The sequence below is a fragment of the Akanthomyces muscarius genome, chromosome 1 (assembly GCF_028009165.1).
Source record: "Akanthomyces muscarius strain Ve6 chromosome 1, whole genome shotgun sequence".
In the NCBI taxonomy this organism is placed as follows: Eukaryota; Fungi; Ascomycota; class Sordariomycetes; order Hypocreales; family Cordycipitaceae; genus Akanthomyces; species Akanthomyces muscarius.
Window position 1 is genome coordinate 4,686,806 of NC_079241.1, and position 20,072 is coordinate 4,706,877.

General features: G+C 54.4%; 3 protein-coding genes across 3 annotated transcripts; all 3 read left to right on the forward strand.

Annotated features, from left to right (window-relative positions):
• Positions 1–1,319: 1,319 nt before the first annotated feature.
• Positions 1,320–2,010, forward strand: LMH87_006593 (uncharacterized protein; the record flags this gene model as incomplete). Its single annotated transcript, XM_056204504.1, has 4 exons — positions 1,320–1,388; positions 1,454–1,589; positions 1,641–1,719; positions 1,779–2,010. The coding sequence occupies 4 exons, from the start codon at positions 1,320–1,322 to the stop codon at positions 2,008–2,010; spliced, it is 516 nt and encodes a 171-aa protein (XP_056059855.1).
• A 1,097-nt stretch (positions 2,011–3,107) lies between these two features.
• LMH87_006594 (uncharacterized protein) lies at positions 3,108–4,193 on the forward strand (the record flags this gene model as incomplete). Its single annotated transcript, XM_056204505.1, has 1 exon — positions 3,108–4,193. The coding sequence occupies one exon, from the start codon at positions 3,108–3,110 to the stop codon at positions 4,191–4,193; it is 1,086 nt and encodes a 361-aa protein (XP_056059856.1).
• Positions 4,194–8,176: 3,983 nt separating this feature from the next.
• LMH87_006595 (uncharacterized protein) lies at positions 8,177–20,014 on the forward strand (the record flags this gene model as incomplete). The annotated part of the gene is made up of 1 exon (XM_056204506.1): positions 8,177–20,014. The coding sequence occupies one exon, from the start codon at positions 8,177–8,179 to the stop codon at positions 20,012–20,014; it is 11,838 nt and encodes a 3,945-aa protein (XP_056059857.1).
• Between the last annotated feature and the right edge of the window lie 58 nt (positions 20,015–20,072).

Here is a 20,072-nt window from a genome sequence, read left to right on the forward strand (position 1 = left end):
TGGTGCGGTGTCTGTGTATGGTGGATGTTTGGGTCTTGGACGGCGGATGATGGTGGACGAGGTTTTTTTTACTGGGGGCGTCCTTTGCGTTGATTGATGCCTGTGAGCCCCTTCACACACCCCCAGTCCAGCCTCCGAGGCTGAAGCCGCCCTGTCTTTCCAGGCGGTCCAGTTGCGCTGGCAGCCGCACAGCTCGCTATAAGTGGGCTGCTAGTCACCTGTAGATCACTGAGCTCGGATGGAAGCAATGGTGAGCAAACTTGAGGTGAGCCTCGCGAGGTGAGTGGCCGAGGGAACGACAAGGTGAGTACATACGTAGATACCACCAAAGCATGCATGTGCCAGAGACACGAGCTAATGCAAATATCGGGCTTGAGCTGGGGGGGGGGGGGGGGGGGGGGGGTGCATCTTGTTCGGTTTGGCATGTTATGGTCCTCGTCGCGGCAAAAGGTCATCATTTGCAAACACAATGATGAAATACCAGAGGCAAGTACCTTGGGTTAGGAGGTACCTGTGTAAGGCTGATACAGTGGACTGGCACGCTGTATTTCCAGAGGACAACTTGGCAACCGAATATCTTCGTCACCCGCCCGCAGCTTCCATCACCAGTACCTACGGAGCAGAACAATAACCACCTACGATACCTACCATTCGTCGTTCCTCGACACCCCTGCAAAACAAATCGTATGCACGCCCTATTCACCACGCTCTCCGGCTAACACGGCACCAGAGGCATCCGCAACGGTGGGGATCAGCTTTCGCAGTCAGATCTTAGCGGCCGGGGCTCGCACGCACGCCCTACAGAACCCTTGCTGCCCGGTGAATGGCCCGGTACATGGAGAGAGGGCGTGTCGTACCAGCAGTTTGCCGATGCCCTTGTATTCTTCTTCTCCATGTTTTTTGTTACAACAGGTAACACGGGAAATCAAGAAATGCCTACCTACCTACCTACCTACCTTTGCGTGCAGGTCGCTGCAGGTTACGGGGTAGTAAGTGCCAATAGCTAGCTGCCTGCATCTACAGCCGATGGTGCTCTGTAATGCAACTCTGCTACAGTGACTCTCGGCCACCTCCGGGCGCTTCCGGGACTGCTGTCCGCTGTCCGGGGCCTTTATAGCGCCAACGTCCACCGTATCACCCGCCCCAAGGTCCTTCCATGACGACAGGCCAAGTTACCCAGAGGCACTAACAGGTCCCCAATCGTGGCCCAGCAATCTTGATAGCGCCAGTAGTCTTCTCTAGTTAGCCGCTTGTCAGTAATAAATGCGTAATATTTCTCCCAGCAGCGACCAACCGTTCAGACTAACAAATTCCCCAGCATGCTTTCCCATTGTTTCCAAACCCGTGATGCGCTGCTAGCTATTCGCCGAGAACTTGGTCTGCCGCTTGTCAGCCAAACACATGGCAGTTACCTGTCCCCGGGATTTACACCTTGCTAACCCGGACCACCAAGTCGCTCTCATCGTTCCCAGCGGAACCAAACTCCAAACTCCAGTCATCCCATCCTCGAGCTAATAATAAGCACACACCGAGTAACCTCGTGGGCCTCATCTCTCCCAAAACTACTCCATACGGATACCGCCTCCAAGGTTAGCCTCTCACTTTCTCACCTCTTCGTCACTCACCCACCCGCCGCCCAGACCCTGCTTCCGGACCCCCTGCGTTCCGATTTATCCTGCAGCCCATCCATACCGAATACAATCTACGAGCCAGCAGCTAGTGAGGCACAGTCTGACTGCTCTCTCGCCTTCTGAGACGCTAGTCTAATAACTAACAAGCTCTCTGCCGTCCACATGGCTAACCTACCGTCCACCGAACAAGCGCCGATTGCATGCCATCTTCAGCGCTGCTGCTGCTGCTGCTGCTGCTGCTGTGCCATCCGCCGTCCCATCCAACACGCCACCACTGATTGATGTTGTAACCAATTGTCGGCCGCTTCCTCTTTCTGTCACGCACGCGCCGGCTCATCGCAACGGCTCCTTGGCTCTTCCACCACTTCCTCCAATCTAATCTGCCAACCCTCAGCCTCGACCAATACCAGATACTTCGCTACAATGTCTTGGTCGAAACTGCGGTGTTTTTGCTTTCTTTTCGTTTTGAATGCCATTGCGAGACAGAATAAAAAAAAGCACAGGCACTCAACCTTACTGCTGACGACTCACCACTCTCAAGCTGTCCTGCCCCCATTGCACCACTCTCCATGCTACCCATAATCCTCATAATAATACGGACCTGCTCTGTGCACTCCTCTGTCATCTCCCAATGCTTTCTCCAGCAAATTCTCCCGCCCAGTTGGTCACTCGATCTGAGGACGCTCCTGATTCGCTCGAGCTTACTTAGTGCTCTCCTTCCAAATTTACCTGTTTCGGGTTTCCCGGGGCGCCCCCAAGGCCCTTTTTCCGATCGGGGTTGCATTGCCTATTTTCGTCATCCAATCCCGTTTTCCGCATCTACAGAATCTGGCCATAATTGCCGGTGTCAGCCTCCCCCAGAACAGCGCTCAGAGCTCAACTCCAGACGTAAATCATCGCTGATATTGTAGACTTCTTGTGAGCTTACTTGCCTTGTTGGGCTTGCTTCATACCTATCCGGAGCCTCCATCAGGCACGCACCACCGCCTGTCGCCCCGGCTCTGTGGTCCCCAAATAGCATAATGGAGTCTAAACCTGGACAACTCGGACCAGTTTGCCGTTGTAGTTTCCATCAACCAGCTTAGTATTGTCCAGTTTCCCGCTTTACAGTTCACTATTGCCTTGTGTCTCTGTCAGATGTCTTTTGTATATTATAGTCTACTTCGATCCATTTCAAATCACTCTCTTTTTTACCATCATCACTCGCATCTTCAACATTCTCACAACATACTCATCATAGAATCGACTTACACCTACAAAGAGGATAACAAATCACATCTAGTTTGTCGACGGTACCCATCTACTTCCACATCCTTTTGCCTACAGCTACAAAAAGGACACATCACGCAGACTATCAAACTTTTGTTTGCCTCTTTGCTGCTATTCTGCATCGCAACTCGTTGACATCAACGAGCATTCACAGTCTCTTTTTCTTTTTCTTTTCACACCTCATACACCTCACACACAGCATTCACAATGGCCGCTCAAGTCGCTATTCCCAAGACTCAGACTGCCATCATTGCGGCCGATGCTGAGGGCACTCTCAAGATTGCCGACAATGTCCCCGTAATTGAGCTTGAGCCTGATGCGGTTCTGGTCAAGACTGCTGCTCTCGCCCTGAACCCTGTCGACACCAAGATGTTCAAGGGTTTTGCTGCCGAAGGCGCCATTCTCGGTTTCGACTTTGCCGGCACCGTCGTCGCTGTTGGCTCTGCCATTACCAAGGACGTCAAGGTCGGTGACAGGGTTCTCGGCTCCGCTGACAGCATGGACGTAAAGCGTCCTAGCGGCGGCGCTTTCTGCCAGTACGCTTCCACGCCTGCCAGTCTCACCCTCAAGCTTCCCGACGACGTGTCTTTCACCGATGCCGCCTGCATTAGCACCTCCCTGGCCTCTGCAGGCATGGCCCTCTGGTTCAGCATGAAGATCCCCTACAACATGGCCAACCCGGCCACGGGTGACAAGCGCCCCTACGTTCTGGTCTACGGTGGTTCTACCTCCACCGGTACCATGGCCATCCAGATGCTCAAGAACGCTGGTCTGCGCCCTATTGCTACCTGCTCTCCCCACCATGACGAGTTTGTCCTTTCCTACGGTGCCGAGAAGGTTTTTGACTACCACTCTCCCACCTGTGCAAAGGACATTCGCGCTTACACCGGCAATGCTCTGGCCTACGCCATTGACTGCATCACCCTTACTTCCTCCATGAAGATCTGCTACGAGGCCGTCGGCCGTGCTGGTGGCCGCTACTGCGCCCTCGACCCCTTCCCCGAGACCCAAGCCACTCGCCGCGTTGTTAAGCCCGACTGGATTCTTGGTTCTACCGTCAAGGGCCGTGGCTCCATGTGGCCTGCTCCTTATGGCCGTGAACCTGATGCCACTGCCCGCTCTTTCTGCGAGGACCTCTACGCCGCTGCCCAGACCCGCCTGGATGCTGGCCAGCTGAAGAACCACCCCGCCCAGGTTATGGAGGGTGGCTTCGAGGGCCTCCTTGAGGGTATTGAGATGATTCGCCGCAAGGAAGTCAACGGTTTCAAGCTTGTCTACAAGATTGACAACTAAGAAATCTCTCCTCCGAACTCGCGACAGCTACACGACGCAAAACACCACCAAGCAAAAACAACAAAAAAAAGCGAATTTGTTTTTTCCTCATTTATGCCTTGACATCATTATACACTATTACGACAGGGGGGGGCAACCGGTGAAACGCGTAAGAAGTGCCGGTGCTAGCTGGGCTTCTGCTTACATCGGGGTTGGCGACTGCGGGTTAGCAACTAGCCCGTTGGTGGCTTGCAGGCCACAAAGAAGCCAATTGTTGAAGCATAAACAAGCCATGCATTATTCGGATCAGCAAAAAGTGGCGGAATGTCTTCTTTTTCCTTGCTTTTTTCTTTCTTTTTTCTCTATGTCGGTTGTCGATCTGATTACCTGCAACTAGCCATGAAATGTTTTACGAGTACATAGAATTTGTTGTTCCAGTTTCTTTATTTCAATTTTACCATTATTCACCGTTAAAATCGCTCGCCGCCTTTTCCCATTCTGTGTTCTGTCAATGCATTTCTGACTTCATCGGCTCACTCTACGAGAGACCGAACTAGCGCCGGGCAACTTGCCAGCCTAAATTAATTGGAGCGATGTCGCATTCCGGGACAATGGTCATGTCGCGATCTCAGCTAAGCTGGCTGGCGCGTTCACAACGCGCATTCCTGCACTATTCTGTAACAAGGTTTAAAGAGCGAGCGATACACGCATTTCCTATTGAGGAAATTTATCACGATGGTGGCTTTCGGGAATTTTCATCCTGCGTTGCACGGCGTGATGAGGGCTCAAAGAGTGCGTTAAGTCAATAAGCAACTCTGCGTAACTTGCAGTTAGCTGGATTTCCCAGAAAGGACGCATCCTGCCCGCAGGGCTGAAATGACCTTGTTCACTGCTCGAGAAAGGGCACAGCAGCAGCGTGCACTGAACGCTCTCTTCTCTGGTACGAGAAGCGAGTGCACGAGGTCGCTCGTTAACTGGAAAGGGTATAACGCCTGTGTGCATGGACCAGGCGTCCAGGTTCGCTGATGAGTGTGGGCAAATTGTCTCAATACCACCCAGTTCCATATAGGGTACGACATGGAATTGCGCAACGCGACGAGACCGATAGCCCTATGGTCAGTTGATCTTTTGCCAAGTTACTTGTTCGTACATTTCCACTAGAGGCGTACAAAGGGTTTGTAAGACTTTCATGATGCCATTTAGCTTGTCAAAGCTGTCTTGATCCGGTGAAGATGTTCCTCTACTTTTCAGCCACAGTTTCAGTCTTGGAAATTCCATAAGCTGGGCTTGAGATGTCGTGTTGTATACGAGAAATTGACGAGGTTGACTTTACCCTAGACCCTAGGTCGTGGCTGCACATCGAAACTGACGCGACGTGAGGGGGCGCCGCCATCATTGCGGCTGAAGTTCGCTGATTGACCACTGCACCAGATTCACCCAGGGTGAGCCTCAAAGGTCCATAGTTGAACTAACCAACGTTGGTTACAAAACTAGAGTAATTCAGCCCCTCCGTGCTGCCAATCTGCCGGTACGAAGCTGAAGTCAATAGTCAACCTGAACGTGGCCGGCTGCACGGCAGTCTCCCTCCACAAGTGCTGACGGGCAGATGCACGCGGTGGCGAGTCTCAGTCAGCAAAATGCACCATTCGCAACATGGGCATTTTTACAATGGGATTTCCAGCCTCTCTAAAGTCGAGAGTTTATTCTTAATTTAACTTTTCCTTCTAGAACACTAGGGGAAAACTTATTGTAACCGTACAGTCCCGCAACTAATATCGGCCGCAGTTTCCGCTGCTGCCCGTTGTCTGAATACCTTCGTAGCTACGTCCAATTAGTCGTCCGTGTGTAAATTCATCAGCAGCGGTCGATTGTACTTTAGCAACTCGTCAATCAGCGTCCAAGAACTACTCCAAATCTATACAGATGCCCAGCCGACTTGGCAATCTGCATGTCTTGTTTCCACGTGGTGAACGCTAACCCTCAACCTAGTCTAGACCTGGACCGACGTGGCTGTCGGCTTGGCCAACGGACAACATTAAGGGTGTGGTTGGCCCTCGACAGTAGCTATCATATCTGCGCAGAGAAATAGCACAGACCATGGATCCCCTTCTGCCGAATTTGCCATCTTGGCCATCTTGGCCATCTTGGCCATCTATGCCCTTGACCTGAAAAAGCAGATGCCCGATACCCCTGCTCGTTCAACGCACCGTCTTATGCCGAGTGGGATGGGCGGGAAGGCGCTTTTTCCCACACCTTGACTGCGCCATATTTTTACTACCATCTCGCTAGACTCTTTCAGGGCAGCAGATCGGTCCATAGATCTGGGGTCGTCATCCCATGCCGCCACACCCCCTCCGTCACGACCCCTTTTACACTTTTAAGCCCTGGCTCTCGCTCTTCTGCCCCATCCCAGGTAAGCGACGACTCTACACCCCCAGCAACGCCATCAGCATCGCTGACTTAAGCCTCTCCGATTTCCAATCGTGGTAACCAGGACGCCCTCATGATCTAATACGGCATCAGATACCGGATACGTCACATTTCAGATGGATTGAGCCAATAGGGTTGAGCCGCTTGTTACCACCCAGCCACCCACCACTATGCACATGGACCCCTTCCCTCTGGACATGCACAAGATATCGATTTGTGCATGAAGCTACTATCGCTAGCTACCATTCACGGCCCATGGAATTTTCCTTTCATCCTTCGGTGCGTCTTGATGTGCTATTCTTGGGCCCTGGCCCGCCGAAACGGCCATCACACCTCCACGGTTCTCGCGCACACCTTGGCTGACAGACTGGCCACACCCCGTGCATTGGCCCTCTCCCGTGCCATTCTCTCTCTCAGGACCCCTTCTTTCTCTTCTCGCCACCCCCCAACCGTTCCACTTCAATCAATCTTCTGGTCAGCTAGTTTATCCGGGGCGAAGGTTCGTGAGCCTAGAGATGCTGCATCCATGCACCTGCAGCTCAATGTAAGACAATCTGCTGCCTTTGCGACGGGCTGATGCTACCCTCCCACCTTCTCAGCACGTTTTCACCTGCATCCTCCACCTCTTCGTTCCGCATTCCCCATGTCGGGTAAGCTCTGTCCATGAAGCTGGCCCTACATGGCTCCGTAAAACGGCTTCGGCACCGTGATTATGGATGCACACAACCAATCAGCACTTCTGCAGCAAAAGACCCAACCAAAACCACGCTCTCGAAGGTAGGATTGCCATAGTCTTCCATCAGACCTAGTCCAGAATAGTTCATCTCGTCAGATTATTTCGGAATAGTATGACACCTGCTGCTCTTCAAAGCACCACACCAAGCAACAACCCTTGCGGCAGCAGAAGGCGCCCTGCAGTAGCCTTACCTGTTTCATCAATCAGCTTCCCGGCGATGGAGCTTTTCATCCCAAATTATGGATCCGGAAGAGCTGCACGGCGAGGCTGCAACCAGCATAGCGGCGTGCGAGTCCATCGCCATCGTTACCTGTCCCGGCCCTACCACACTACCACATGGAACTGGCCTGTCCCTAGCCACCCACCTCCCGCCACGGGGCAATCCTTGTCAACATGCGCTTATACGTCTAGTATCTTACCAAAGCATTTGGTATGGGCCGCTCATCCGGAACCCTTCCTTGTGTGTCTCCATACTACGCCATCAGCACAGCTTCACAGAACATAAAGACCTTCGCCCGGCAGCTTCTGGAGTTTCAGTTCTAAACCATCAAAGTCACCTTTCTTCTCCGTGATAGCCCTATTCACTTTCCTCCTTCCCCCGATTGATCTGTATCTATCAAACTGAGAAACTCGAGCCCTGTTTCTCTTTTTGTTACCTATAATCATACCGACGACTTTTTGTTTATACTATTCTCTTCATCATAACATATTTGTCTTTTCAAACATACATACATTCAAACTGCAATCACAACCAACCACACTTACATACCAACAAGCCATCACACCATCTTGAACTACAAACGAGCCCACACTTCTACAGCATCCTACGACCGAAACAATGCCTTCGCACCAGAACGAGCCCATTGCCATTATTGGTAATGCTTGCCGTTTCCCCGGCGACTCTACTTCTCCTTCCAAACTTTGGGATCTTCTGAAGCAGCCCCGTGAGGTTTCGCGCAACATCGACCGTTTCCAGTCTGCTGGTTTCTACAACAAGGATGGTCACTACCACGGCGCTAGCAACGTCCAGCACTCTTACCTCCTGAACGAAGACCCCCGCCTTTTCGATGCCCAGTTCTTCAACATCCCTCCTGGTGAGGCCGAGTCCATCGATCCCCAGCAGCGCATGATTCTCGAGACTGTCTACGATGCCGTCGAGACTTCCGGTCTGGTCCTCGAAAACCTCCGTGGCACGAACACCGCCGTTTACGTTGGTGTCATGTGCGACGATTATGGCAACATTTGCTACGTTGACCAGGAATCCATTCCTACTTATGCCGCTACCGGCACTGCCCGCAGTATCCTGTCCAACCGTGTTTCCTTCATCTTCGACTGGAGAGGCCCTTCGATGACCATCGATACTGCCTGCTCCTCGTCTCTGGTTGCCCTTCACCAGGGTGTTCAGGTTCTCCGTAGCGGCAATGCCCCCGTTGCCGTTGCCGCCGGTGCCAACCTGATCTTCTCCCCCAACATGTTCATTGCCGAGTCCAACCTGAACATGTTGTCGCCCACTGGCCACTCTCAGATGTGGGATGCCAACGCTGACGGCTATGCTCGTGGTGAGGGTATTGCCGCCGTCGTCATGAAGCGTCTCTCTGATGCTATCCGTGATGGTGACAACATTGAGTGCATCATCCGCGAGACTGGTGTCAACCAGGACGGTCACACTCCCGGTATCACCATGCCTAGCCAAGAGGCTCAGACTCGCCTCATCCACGAGACCTACGCTCGTGCTGGCCTCGACCTTTCCAAGCCCGAGGACCGCCCCCAGTACTTCGAAGCCCATGGTACTGGTACCAAGGCTGGTGACGGTGTGGAGTCCAAGGCCATCTACAAAGCCTTCTTCCCCGAGTCGGATGATGAGCACGACACCCTCTGGGTCGGTTCCATCAAGACCATCATCGGCCACACTGAGGGTACTGCCGGCATTGCTGGTATCATGAAGGCCTCTCTTGCTATTCAGAACAACACGATTCCTCCCAACATGCACTTCAACACCCTGAACCCTGAGATCAAACCATACTACGGAAAGCTCCAGATTGCTACCACTGCTCAGAACTGGCCCAAGCTGGCTGCTGGCTCGGTCCCCCGTGCCAGTATCAACAGTTTCGGTTTCGGTGGTACCAACGCCCATGCCATTATTGAAGCTTATGTGCCAGAGGCGCCCAAGGCGCTTACTCAGGCAGCTCCTGCTGTCGCGAACCCGCTGGCTCTGACCTTCTCTGCTACTTCTGAGAAGTCGCTGACTAACTTGATGGCTAACTACCTCGAGTATCTCTCTGAGAACTCCGAGGTGGATATCGGTAAGTTGGCGTGGACCCTGCACGACCGCCGTTCTACCTTCACCTACCGCAGCTCGGTTGCCGCTCAGACTCAGGATGAGCTCGTTACCAAGCTGCAGAAGGCTGTGGAGGACCAGCAGTCTGGAAACTCTTCCGCCGTGACCCGTGGCACCTCAGCCAAGAAGAACCTTCTCGGTGTCTTCACTGGTCAGGGTGCTCAGTGGGCCACTATGGGTAGAGACCTCATTCAATCTTCCAAATTTGCCGAGAACATCATCGACAAGCTTGAGAAGTCCCTCGGTGAGCTTCCTGAAGGCGATCGCCCATCTTGGTCTCTCAAGGAGCAGATGTGCTGCGATCCCTCCAAGTCGCGCATCACTGAGGGTGAGCTGTCTCAGCCTCTCTGCACGGCCGTCCAGGTCATGTTGATCGAAATGCTCAAGGTGGCCGGCATTGAATTCGACAGTGTCGTTGGTCACTCCAGTGGTGAGATCGGCGCCGCGTACGCCTCCGGCTTCATCAATGCCACTGATGCCATTCGTATTGCGTACTACCGTGGTCGCTATGCTTACCTGGCTCGTGGACCAGAGGGTCAGCGCGGTGGTATGTTGGCTGCCGGCACCACTCTGGAGGACGCCCGCGAGCTTTGCGAGCTTCCTGCTTTTGAGGGCCGTGCTAGCGTTGCTGCTTACAACTCTTCGGGTTCCGTCACCCTGTCAGGTGACTTGGATGCTATTGAGGAGATCAAGGAGGTTCTTGATGATGAGAAGATGTTCAACCGTCAGCTCAAGGTTGACACTGCCTATCACTCTCACCACATGATCCCTTGCTCCAAGAAGTACTACGAGGCTCTTGATGCTTGCAAAATCAACATCATGACCCCATCTGGACGCACCAAGTGGTACTCGTCCGTGTACGATGGCAAGGTCATGGAGCCCTGCGATGCTCTCAAGCACCAGTACTGGGTTGACAACATGGTCAACATTGTTCTGTTTGCTACTGCTCTTGGCTCTGCTCTCACCAACTCTGAGCCTAAGCTCACCCAGGCTATTGAGGTCGGTCCTCATGCTGCGCTCAAGGGCCCTGCCTCCACCGTCATTGAAGAGACTATCAAGTCTACTATTCCTTACACCGGTACCCTTGCTCGTGGCCAGAACGATGTCAGCTCCATGGCCAGCTGCTTTGCCTTCCTCTGGGCTCAGTTCGGTCGCTCTTCTGCCGACTGGAAGGCCTACTACGGTCTCTTTGCGGAGTCTACTCCCGAGACTATGCTCAACCTTCCCAGCTACCCCTTCAATCACGAGCGTCTCTTCTGGTTTGAGGCCCGTAAGTCTCGAGTCAACCGTCTCCGTGAGGATCCTGCCCATGTCCTTCTCGGTACCCGCACCGACACCATCAACGAGCGTGAGATCCGCTGGCGCAACTACATCCACTCTGGTGAGATTCCCTGGCTTCAGGGACACAATATCCAGGGCCAGACTCTGTTCCCCGCCGCTGGTTTCCTCGTCATGGCTGTTGAGGCAGCCCGCATTGCTGGCCGTGCCGAAGCCATTCAGGCCATTGAACTGAAGGACTCTGCTATTCACCGTGCTCTGGCCATCAGCGAGGACAAGGGTATCGAGACTCTCTTCACTCTCTCTAATGTCACCATCACTGAGACTGGTGATGGCACTTCCGTCCTGACTGCCCGCTTTGCTTGCGACGCTTGTCTTCAGAAGCAGTCTGACAACTTCGTCTCCATTGCCAGCGGTGATGTTATCATGACCTACGGCACTCCTTCTTCCTCCGCTCTTGTTGAGTACCCTAAGGAAGAGGGTCTTGGCATGCTCGACGTCGATGCCGACCTTTTCTACGCTTACCTTGCCAACATTGGCTACAACTACGCCGACATGTTCAAGGGTATCACCTCCCTCCGCAGAACCACTGACCTCGCCCAGGGTGTCATCACCACCAAGGTTCCCGAGTCTCTGGCGAACGACCCCATCGATCAATTCCTCCTCCACCCCTCTACTCTCGATGTTGCTTTCCAGGCCATCTTCGCTGCCATCTCCTTCCCCGGTGATGGTGCTCTCTGGGCTCTGCACATTCCCACTACCATTCGCCGTGTCACCATCAACCCTGTTGTTTGCCCCATGAACGGTGGTGTTGATGAGCAGGTCCGCTTCTCTGCCACTTCCAACCGTGCCGACGATGGTACCTTCTCTGGCTGTGTCGATATCTTCCCTGTTCACAGCGAGTACTCGATGTGCCAGGTTGAGGGTCTCGAGGTCAGCCCCGTCTCCCCTCCCACTGCGAAGGATGACCGCCCTTTCTTCGGTCAGACCAACCACTGGCTCAGCCTTCCTGATGCTGATTCCTTCGCCACTGCCCTTCGCATCAGCTCTGCCCAGGAGACTGAGAAGTCTCAGCTCGACCGCCTTGCTGTTTCGTACCTTCGCAACATTCTCCAGTCCTCCAACCACGAGACTGACCAGCTCAAGGGCTGGGCTCAGACTGTTCTTGCCAACCTTGGCAAGAAGGGCTCTCTTCCCGCCATCGAGCAGTCTGAGGTTGCTGTTCAGGACAACTCTGCCTACAACACCAACTTCAGCATCCTGAAGACCATTGGTGCCGGTATTGAGAAGGGCGAGCTTCCCCAGGGCACTGACGCCGCTACTCTTCTCAACACCTTCTACGAGACTTCTCTCGGTGCTGCTGAGGCTCGCGAGGCTCTCGGTGTTCTTGCCCTGCAGATTGTCCGCCGCTACCCTCACATGAACATTCTTGACCTCTCCAGCGGCTCTGGCAGTGTCACCAAGACTGTCATGGACAAGATTGGTGCCCTCTTCTCCGCTTACACCTGCACTGGTGCCACTGATGAGCACTTTGCTCAGCTCTCCAAGGAGTACCCTGCTATCTCCACCAAGACCATTGACTTCTCTGAGGATCTTGAGGAGCAGGGCTTCTTCGCCGGTGCTTATGACCTTGTCATTGCTGGCAACGGTTTCCACAGCATCAAGGACAACGTTGAGGGCATGCAGAAGCTCCGCTCTCTCGTCCGTCCTGGTGGTTACCTACTGGCCCAGCAGATTACCAACTCTGAGTCTGCTCATGTTGGCCTGACTGTTGCCAGCGTTGCCCTCCAGCCTGAGGAGATCAGCAGCACTGCTTCTCTTGTCGCTGATCTCGGCGAGTACGATGACATTTTCCGCACTGCTGGCTTCTCTGGCATTGACACCGTCACTCCCGACTCTGCCAGCCCCTTCACCGTCTTTGTCTCCCAGGCTATTGACCAGCAGATCCTCAACATCCGTGAGCCTCTGCAGTCTAGCAAGGTTGAGCTCGAACACGTTCTCCTCATTGGTGGCCAGCGCTTCCAGGTTTCTCGCATGGTCGAGACCATGAAGAAGTCCCTGGCTCCTTACGCCAAGAACATCGACACCATCCGCTCTCTCAACGAGCTCGATGCTTCTATGTTGGCCACTCGTCCTTACATCATCTCGCTTACCGAGCTTGATGACCCTTTCTTCGAGAACCTTACGGAGACCAAGTGGGAAAATCTCAAGACCCTCTTCTTCCGTTCTCGCTACATCCTCTGGGCTACTCAGGGTGCCAACGGCGATGCTCCTTATGCCAACGTCATGAAGGGTGTTGTCCGCTGCATGCTTGTTGAAATTCCCCATCTTCACGCCCAGATGTTCAACGTGGAGGGTCAGCTGAAGCCCGAGCAGCACGCTCAGACTATGGTCGAATCTGTTATGCGCCTTCATATCTCCGACACCTGGAAGGACAAGGTCCCTGCCTATGATCCTCTCTGGACTGTCGAGCGTGAATACATGCTCAAGGATGACAAACTCTGGATCATGCGCTACGATTCGGAAGAGAATCTTAACGCTGGCTACAACGCTCTCCGTCGCCGTGTCGTCCAGGACGTTTCTACCAAGGATCAGGTTGTTGCCCTCACCCCCGAGAAGCAGCTCCAGCAGTACCGCCTCTCCCCCAAGGCCACTGTTGAGATTGAGGGCATCCCCAACAGCACCATCACTGTCCACCAGTCCCTCTCGTCCGCCATCAAGGTTGAGAACCTTGGTTTCATGCATCTCAGTGTTGGTAAGGAGGCTGAGACTGGCTCAACTGTTGTTGCTCTGTCCGAGAAGAACCAGTCCTCTCTCACCCTTCCCAAGTCTCGTCTTCTCCCCGTTGATGTCCCCGAGGGTCAGGAGCGCAGCCTCCTCATGGCTATTGCCTGCAACATGCTTGCTTCTGACCTGCTTGGCAAGGTCACTGCTGGTGACCGTATCGTCCTCCACGAGCCTCCCACGGTTCTGACCAAGCTCCTGACTGAGCGTGTCGCCAATACTGGCGTCCAGCTGCTCTTCACCACCACCCGGAGAAAGGCCGCTCTCCAGGCTCAGTGGAAGCACATCCACGCTTACAGCACTGACCGTGACATGCGCCAGATCACTGCCGCAAACACTGCCGTCTTTGTTGACTTCTCCAACAATGAGAAGCGCCGTGATGTTGTTGAGCACCTCACCGAGGGTCTTCCTTTCGGTACCCGCAAGTACGAGCTCGGTGATTTCCTGCCTTCCCGTTCTATCCTCTACTCCGACAGCACCGAGGAGCAGGTCAGCGCTGCTCTCGAGAAGGCCCACTCGACCGCCACCGCTGAGCGCAGCTCCGTTCCCTTTGACACTGTCGCCAACACTCGTGTCCAGCAGATCGCCGGAGACGCTGACTTGGCCGAGACTCTCACCACTGTTGACTGGACCGATGCTACTCCTTTCCCTGCTAGTGTCACACTCGCCATGGACGAAGTCAACTTCCGCCCCGACCGTACTTACTTCCTCATTGGTATGACTGGTTCTCTGGGTCTGTCTACCTGCGAGTACATGATGGAGCGTGGTGCCCGCTTCTTTGCCCTGTCCTCTCGTCGCCCCAACGTTGACAAGCGCTGGCTCGAAAAAGTCAGCAAGGCTTACGGCGCTGTCGTCAAGGCTTTCCCTCTTGACATCACCAGCCGCGCCAGTCTCCAGAAGGTGCACGATGACATCAACGACACCATGCCTCCCATTGCTGGTGTCGCCAACGGTGCCCTGATCATGCGCGATGGTCTCTTCATGGATTCCAGCTGCGACACCATGAACGAGGCTCTTGGTCCCAAGGTCGCTGGTTCCGTCTTCCTCGACGACCTCTTCTACAACGTCAACCTGGACTTCTTCATGCTCTACTCTTCCCTTGTCTACGTCACTGGTAACATCGGTCAGACTTCCTATGCTGCCGGTAACGGTTTCATGGTTAGCTTGGTCCACGGTCGTCGCGCTCGTGGCCTCAACGCTTCCGTTATGAACCTCGGTGGTATCAGTGGTATCGGTTACATCACCCGCACTGACCACGGTATTCTGGGCAAGCTTGACATTCTCGGTTATGGTATCATGTCTGAGCTTGACTACAAGTACTTCTTTGCCGAGTCCGTCATGGCTGGCGCTTCTGACTCTGGTCGCAACCCTGAGGTCTCTGCCGGTCTTCGTTATGTCCAAAAGACTGAGAAGAACCCTCCCAAGTGGGTTGTTGACCCCAAGTTCTCTCACTACGTCATTGACCGCACTTCTCGTGATGGTGGTGACAAGGGTGGCGAGAGCGGTATGTCTACCAAGGCCCAGCTTCTCGAGGCTACCACCGAGAAGGATGCCTTCAACATCATCCTGAACGCCCTCATTGCTATGCTTAGCAAGAAGCTTGACCTTCCTGCTGGCGAGAGCGTCCACTCGGATGTTGCCATTGTTGAAATGGGTGTCGACTCTCTCGTTGCTGTCGACCTCCGCTCGTGGTTCTCCAGCGAGTTCGAGCACGACATTCCCGTCATCAAGATTCTTGGTGGTGCCACCCTCGCCGACCTGGTCGAAGACACGGTCGCTAACATGTCTCCCGATATCTGCCCTAACATCGCTGGTGGCTCTGGTGATGATGCTGATGCTAAGCCTGAGGCTGCCGCTGAAGCTCCTACCCCTGCCGCTGCTGTTGAGACTTCCAGTGGTGACTCTGCTTCCTCCAGCGATGAGCGTGAGAGCGCTACCTCTGTCGAGACTGCTCCCGCCCCCGCTGCCAAGCCTACCAAGGAGGTTGTTGCTGCTCCCGAGCCCACGGTTGCTGTTGTGCCCAAGAAGAACTTTGTGCGTGAGGAGAAGATGACCCACGGTTGCTCTCGCTTTTGGTTCCTCCGCCAGTACCTCGAGGACTCTACCTGCTTCAACGTCCTGGTCCAGACTCGTCTCAACGGCAAGATTGATTCTGCACGTCTCCAGGAGGCTGTCCGCAAGCTTGGTGCCCGCCATGAGTCTCTCCGCACTGCCTTCTTCGTCTCCGAGAAGGGTGAGCCTCGCATGGGTGTCATGACTGACTCCCTTCTCCGCCTCGAGGTTGAGAAGATCCAGGAGATCAGCCAGGCTGAGAAGGCCTACAAGGACATGATGGGCTACAACTTTGACATTGAGCGTGGTGAGGTCATCCGCATGCGCCTGCTATCCCTCTCCGAGACCGACCACGTCTTCATCTTCGGTGTTCACCACATTGCCATGGACGGCTTCTCTTTCAACCTCATGATTCGCGATCTCGACATGATGTACCAGGGCAAGCCTGTTCCTCAGATCCCTGCTCAGTTCACCGATTTTGCTATCCAGCAGCGTCGCGATGTCGAGGCCGGTCGCATGCGCAACGACATTGCCTTCTGGAAGAAGACTTTCTCCACCATTCCCGACCCTCTCCCTCTCTTCCCCTTCACTGGTGTCGGCAACCGCATGCCTCTTGTCAAGTACGAGCACGAGGAAGTTGAGATCAACTTGGACGCCGCCATGGCCCAGAAGATCCGCAGCCTCTGCCGCCAGAACCGCTGCACTACTTTCCACTTCTTCCTTGCCACCTTCCAGATCTTCCTTTCCAAGTGGCTTGAGGTCGATGATCTCTGCATTGGTATCGCTGATGCCAACCGCAGTGACATCAAGACCCTGTCCACCATCGGTTTCCTTCTCAACCTTGTCCCTCTCCGCTTCGGTGCTCTGAACGGAAAGGCTCCTTTCTCCAGTGTCCTTGCTGCTGCTAAGCAGACTGCTTACAACAGCCTGGCTCACTCCAAGCTTCCTTTCGACCTCCTCCTTGAGGAGCTCAACCTCCCCCGCTCCTCTTCTACTAGCCCTCTGTTCCAGGCCTTCCTCGACTACCGTCAGCTTGCCGTCAAGACCCCTCCCATGCTGGAGTCTAACGCCGAGGGCGAGCAGAACTTTGGTGCTACTGCCTACGACATTGTCCTTGATGTTACTGACTACGCTATGGCTGACATCAAGATCAAGTGGCAGACCCAGAAGGCCCTTTACAACACCAAGCACACCGAGGCCCTGATGGAGAGCTACATGAACCTCCTCAACCACTTCGCCAACAGCGCCACTTCTTCTGTCGAGTCTGCTCCTCTCTACCGCTCTGAGGACGTTGCTGCCGCCGTTCAGGCTGGCCAGGGCTCTCAGTTCGATGCTCAGTGGCCTGAGACCATCTCCCTGAAGATTGATGAGATGTCTGCCAAGGCCCCCGAGGGTGTCGCTCTTGTCGATGCCTCCAACAAGTTCACTTACAACTCCATGAACCGTCTCATGGATCAGATCACCGAAGAACTTGTGCAGGGTGGTGTGAAGCCTGGCGACAAGGTCGGCATCTTCCAGCAGCCTTCTAGCCTCTGGATCAGCTCTCTCCTCGCTGTCTGGCGTGCCGGTGCCGTCTATGTCCCTCTTGACCCCCGCAACGGCGTCCCTCGTCTTGCTTCCACCGTCGGTGTTGTTCAGCCCCAGGCTATTATCCACGACAGCGCCAATGCCAAGGATGTTGCTGCTCTTGCTGCCCCTGCCGGTGCCAGCATTATCAACATCAATGATGTCCGCAAGAAGGATTCTTCCGTTTCTCGTCGCCCTAACCTTTCAACTGGCAACTCCTCTGCCATCATTGTTTCCAGCTCTGGCTCCACCGGTGTTCCCAAGTGTATCGAAGTCCGCCACTCCAGCTTGGTCAACCTCTTCGAGGGTGACAGCCAGACCTGGAAGCTCGGCACTGCCAAGGTCCTTCAGCAGAGTGCTTTCAGCTTCGATATCTCTCTGGATCAGATCATGACTGCTTTCATCAACGCTGGTACTCTCTATGTCGCCTCCGAGGAAGAGCGCACCAACCCTGAGCTGATTGCCAAGGTCATCGTTGAGAACGACATCAACTACACTACCGCTACTCCTTCCGAGTACTCCAACTGGATCGGCTTTGCCACTGATATCCTCTCCAAGGCTTCCAGCTGGCGCATCGCCAACGTTGGTGGTGAAGGCTGGAACAGCACCCTTCGCGACTCCTTCGCCAACCTCAAGCTTTCCGAGCTTATGATTCGCAACAACTACGGTCCCGCCGAGGCCAGTGTCTGGGCTACCCGCCACCCCATTCAGTACCCTGGCAACGGCACTCTCATTCCCGCCGGTCCTGCCCTCCCCAACTACTCTTTCTACATCATTGACAAGAAGAACAACGTTGTTCCCATTGGTGTCCAGGGTGAGATCCTGATTGGTGGTGCTGGTGTCGCTGTCGGATACTACAAGAACGCCGAGCTCACCAACGAGAAGTTCATCGTTGACAAGCATGCTTCCGAGACCCACATTGCCAAGGGCTGGAACCGTGCCTACAAGACTGGTGACAAGGGCTACCTGACCGAAGACGGTACTCTGATCGTTCAGGGCCGTATCAGTGGTGACACTCAGATCAAGCTCCGCGGTTTCCGTATTGAGCTTGAAGACATCGAGACCACCATTGTCCACGCTTCTCAGGGTGTTCTTACTCGTGCTGTCGCCAGCGTTCGTGGCGATGGTCCTGCTAGTTTCCTAGTTGCCTTTGCTGAGTTTGCTGATGGCTACCCTGCCGATGAGCAGGACGCTTACCTTTCCAAGCTCATCCCCAAGCTGCCTCTGCCTCAGTACATGCGCCCCAACATGATGATCCCCATCGTCGACATCCCCGTCAACTCGCACAACAAGGTCAACCGCCTTGCCATTGCTACCCTCCCTCTCCGCACTTCCTCCTCTGACAACTCCTCTAACACCGAGCTCACGGAAACCGCCAAGACTATCCGTGATATCTGGGTTGAGATCCTTCCTGAAACTATCATTCAGAACACTACCCTCAACGCCTCCAGTGACTTCTTCGTCCTTGGTGGCAACTCTCTCCTTACCGTCCGCCTCCAGTCTCGTCTCCGTGAGATCTATGGTGTCTTTGTTCCTCTCATCAAGATCATGGAGTCTTCCACCCTCTCTGGCCTCGGCAACACCCTGGACGAGCTTATGTCCAGCACGGAGCTCAACTGGGATGTCGAGACTGCCCTCAGCGACGAGATGCTGAGCGTCACTCCTGTCAACGCAAAGACTACTCGCCCCAAGACCTCTGACCTCACTGTTATCCTCACTGGTGTTTCCGGTTTCATTGGTCGCCACCTCCTCCAGCGCCTGATCGAAGACAAGAATGTTTCCGCCATCCACTGTGTGGCTGTTCGCAACATCGAGATGGACAGCCCCTCCCGCCAGAAGATGAAGGCTCTCATTGCCTCCACCGACAAGGTCCAGCTCCACCCAGGTGATCTCTCTGAGCCTCGTCTTGGTCTCTCCGAGGCCGAGTTCGAGACTCTCTCCAAGAAGGCCGACATGATTGTGCACAGCGGTGCCAACCGTTCCTTCTGGAGTGCCTACGACATGGTTCGCGCCCCCAACGTGCAGTCTACCAAGGAGCTTGCTCTGATGGCTGCTACTGCGCTCCGTGACTCCAACAAGGTCGTCCCCTTCCACTTCATGTCCGGTAGTGAGGATGCCGGCGTCGAGCCCTCCACTGATGGTTCCAACGGCTACGTCGCCTCCAAGTGGGCCAGTGAGCAATTCCTCCAGCGCTTCTCTGACAAGCTTGGTCTTCCCGTCCACGTTCACCGACAGCTTCCTGTCCCTGAGGGCCGCACCGCACAGGGTGAGGAACTCGACAGCATTCTGCAAGAGTTTGTCGATGTTGCTGCCAAGATGCCTGAGCTGCCCAACCCTGACACATGGCGCGGCTACTACGACCTGATCCCCGCCGACCGTCTCTCTGACGACGTCGTTGATCTGGCCATGTCTGCTCTGGTTTCTACCGACAACACCTTCAGCAAGCACTCTCACTACAGCTCTGTCCGCATGGACATTGGTGAAGTGATCAAGAAGATTGACTCTCTTGATGAGTACAAGAACACCGATCGTCCCCTAATCCCTGCTCACGTTTGGGTTGGTAAGGCCAAGATCGCCGGTTTCAGATACCAGTTCTCCACCATGAAGATGTCCCTGCAAGATGCCGAGGGCAAGAACATGGGCTTCCTTGAGCGGTAAACCATTTACCCTCTACAAACAAATTTCATTTCTACTCAGATTGTCGTCACGAGGCATA